Genomic DNA, 2,429 nt, shown 5'->3' on the forward strand with positions numbered 1-2,429 from the left:
CTCAGGCCGCCTCTCCCCTCCCACCCAGCAGGGACCCGGCGCCGACCTCGCCATGGGCAAAGGCGACCCCAATAAGCCGCGGGGCAAGATGTCCTCCTACGCCTACTTCGTGCAGACCTGCCGCGAGGAGCACAAGAAGAAGCACCCGGATTCCTCGGTCAACTTCGCCGAGTTCTCGCGGAAGTGCTCGGAGCGGTGGAAGGTGAGCGGGGCCGGGCCGGCCGCCGGGGAAAGGGCCCCGGAGGCAGCTGGTGCCGAGGCGTTGGCGCTTGATCTCATCCAGACGCTTCTCCTTTCCCCTCCGTGTGTCCGCAGACGATGTCTAGCAAGGAAAAAGGAAAGTTCGAAGAAATGGCTAAAGGAGATAAAGCTCGTTATGACAGGGAGATGAAAAACTACGTTCCTCCCAAAGGCGAGAAGAAGGGAAAGAAAAAGGACCCCAACGCTCCTAAAAGACCGCCGTGAGTGTTTCTATGACCAAAAAAATAAAGAAAATTACCGGTTCTAATCGTTACACTTAACTTTAAACGCTGTCTCTCGTTTTAGATCCGCGTTCTTCCTTTTCTGTTCTGAACACCGTCCAAAAATCAAAAATGATCATCCTGGCTTGTCTATTGGAGATACAGCAAAGAAATTGGGTGAAATGTGGTCTGAACAGTCGGCCAAAGATAAACAGCCATACGAACAGAAGGCTGCAAAACTAAAGGAGAAATACGAAAAGGTACGGTGAAAGTGATTAAAATAATGATTATCGTTGTAGAGGTCACTGTAAATGTGTGGCTTTTGTTTTGCATCTAAACCATATACGGTTCATAATTCTAAACGTTTACGTGAACCTTTGTCAGGCTTCAAAATGTGTGGCAAGGTGTTGCATGGGAGGCATCTGGAACCCTTAGAGCGAACCTGGATGTGGTTTTTGCATGTCTGGAGATTTTACCAATTAAGATGCTTTACTTCCAGAAAACAGGTCACCTGCTGGGTAAAATACACAGCCATACTCCAAAGCACTGCGGTCATAAAATCCTTAAAACTGTCTGGATTGTGCGTTCTTTTGCCAAAAGGTATAAGCGTTGAAAGCCCCAAGGCTGAAACCCTCCTTTTCCACACACGCTGTATTTGACCTGCACAGCACAGTGGCATTAAATGATTGAAGCATTACCAGTTTGTCTTCAGAGTTACATTGCCAGCAGCTAAACTGCATTCTTTTTTTTTTTTGCAGGATATTGCAGCGTATCGTGCCAAGAGCAAGAGCGATGCAGGAAAAAAGGGCCCAGGTAGGCCTGCAGGATCTAAGAAGAAAGCAGAACCAGAAGAGGAGGAGGAGGAGGAGGAGGATGAAGAGGAGGAAGAAGATGAGGATGAGGAATAAATGAATGTCCTGCTGTAAAGATTTATGCTCAAAATCCAATATTTTGCTAAGAATGTGAACTCAAGTGCAGCTCATTGTTAGCTTCAGTATAAAAATCTGTACAGAATTGTGTATAGGTAATGTGGTTCTTTGTAGGGAGACCTCTATTTTTAATGTAAGTAGTAGCCAAGGGCTACTACAGTTCGGTTTTAAAAAAAAAAAAAAGTTGTGGAATGTTTTTGCATATTTAATGGTTTTGTTGAAACTCAGTGACTGATAGGTGTTTCTTTATAGCTAAGTAAAAGAAAGGAGGTAGCTTAATAGCTGATCTTATATTTTGTAGTATATTGCATTGTATTACTTTTTTAACAGTTTTGTAATAAAATGTTGTACATGATTATTGTTGCATTGTCCGTGTTTCCGAGAGGCTGGGTACTCCCAGAACGCTGAGGGCCTGTGCAGGATAGTGCTTTGCTTTGGTCTTGGGCTATTGCTGCTACCGGCTATTGCAAAACCGGCAAGTCTCCGGAAGTTTGAACTTTTTTAGCCACAATTCTCTCTCCCACATATACTACCATTAGTTGCACTTGATGTTTTCCTTATTCTTATATTGCCTTGTGAGTGGGGGAAAAAAAAATCTCTAAATTTAAGTACTGAAGTTGCTGATAGTTATTCCTGGATTGCTGTCTTTTCCCCGAATGACGGAAGCGCAGATCTTCCAAGTTATTCTCTCGGTGTATTAGCTGATAACGAGTGAATCTTAGGAACCCAGAGCCGAGGGTCAGTGGCCTTCTCTGCTGTCCGTATGGGGACAGGCATGTTGGCCGTCAGACAGCTGTGGTCAGAGGTACGTCTTCCCAGATGTTCCCTACTCCTTCCCTCTCCCCCTGGCCCCCGTATTAGTGGCTTCTCATAAAATACACAGCTTGCAGAACAGCGTGAAAAATGTTGGAATGTTATCTCCGCACGTGCCGATAGATTCCTGCAGAAAAGAGGGGAGGCATTCGTAAGGAACACGTGCTCCTGATACCACCGCAAACAGGAATGTAAAAGTCTCACCAGTTAGTTACACTGTTCCTGG

At 45.3% G+C, this 2,429-nt stretch overlaps 1 protein-coding gene across 2 annotated transcripts; it reads left to right on the forward strand.

The window, feature by feature from the left end:
- Positions 1–25: 25 nt before the first annotated feature.
- Positions 26–1,745, forward strand: HMGB2 (high mobility group box 2). 2 transcript variants are annotated; one of them, XM_009700751.1, is made up of 5 exons: positions 26–202; positions 316–461; positions 547–721; positions 1,220–1,300; positions 1,505–1,742. In XM_009700751.1, the coding sequence occupies exons 1-5, from the start codon at positions 53–55 to the stop codon at positions 1,520–1,522; spliced, it is 570 nt and encodes a 189-aa protein (XP_009699053.1). In that variant the 5' UTR covers positions 26–52; the 3' UTR covers positions 1,523–1,742. The 2 variants fall into 2 exon arrangements, with proteins under 2 accessions (XP_009699053.1, XP_009699052.1); XM_009700750.1 differs by having other exon boundaries at positions 1,220–1,745.
- The last annotated feature ends 684 nt before the right edge of the window (positions 1,746–2,429 follow it).

The sequence above is a fragment of the Cariama cristata genome, unplaced genomic scaffold, assembly GCF_000690535.1.
Source record: "Cariama cristata isolate BGI_N322 unplaced genomic scaffold, ASM69053v1 scaffold12155, whole genome shotgun sequence".
Taxonomy (NCBI): Eukaryota; Metazoa; Chordata; class Aves; order Cariamiformes; family Cariamidae; genus Cariama; species Cariama cristata.

Bases quoted from the DNA above. Each gene is read 5' to 3' on its own strand.
- HMGB2 (XM_009700750.1), top strand. From the start codon at position 53: ATGGGCAAAGGCGACCCCAATAAGCCGCGGGGCAAGATGTCCTCCTAC. The intron at 462-546 runs GTGAGTGTTTCT...CTCTCGTTTTAG, and splicing joins AACGCTCCTAAAAGACCGCC to ATCCGCGTTCTTCCTTTTCT. The intron at 722-1,219 runs GTACGGTGAAAG...TTTTTTTTGCAG, and splicing joins TAAAGGAGAAATACGAAAAG to GATATTGCAGCGTATCGTGC.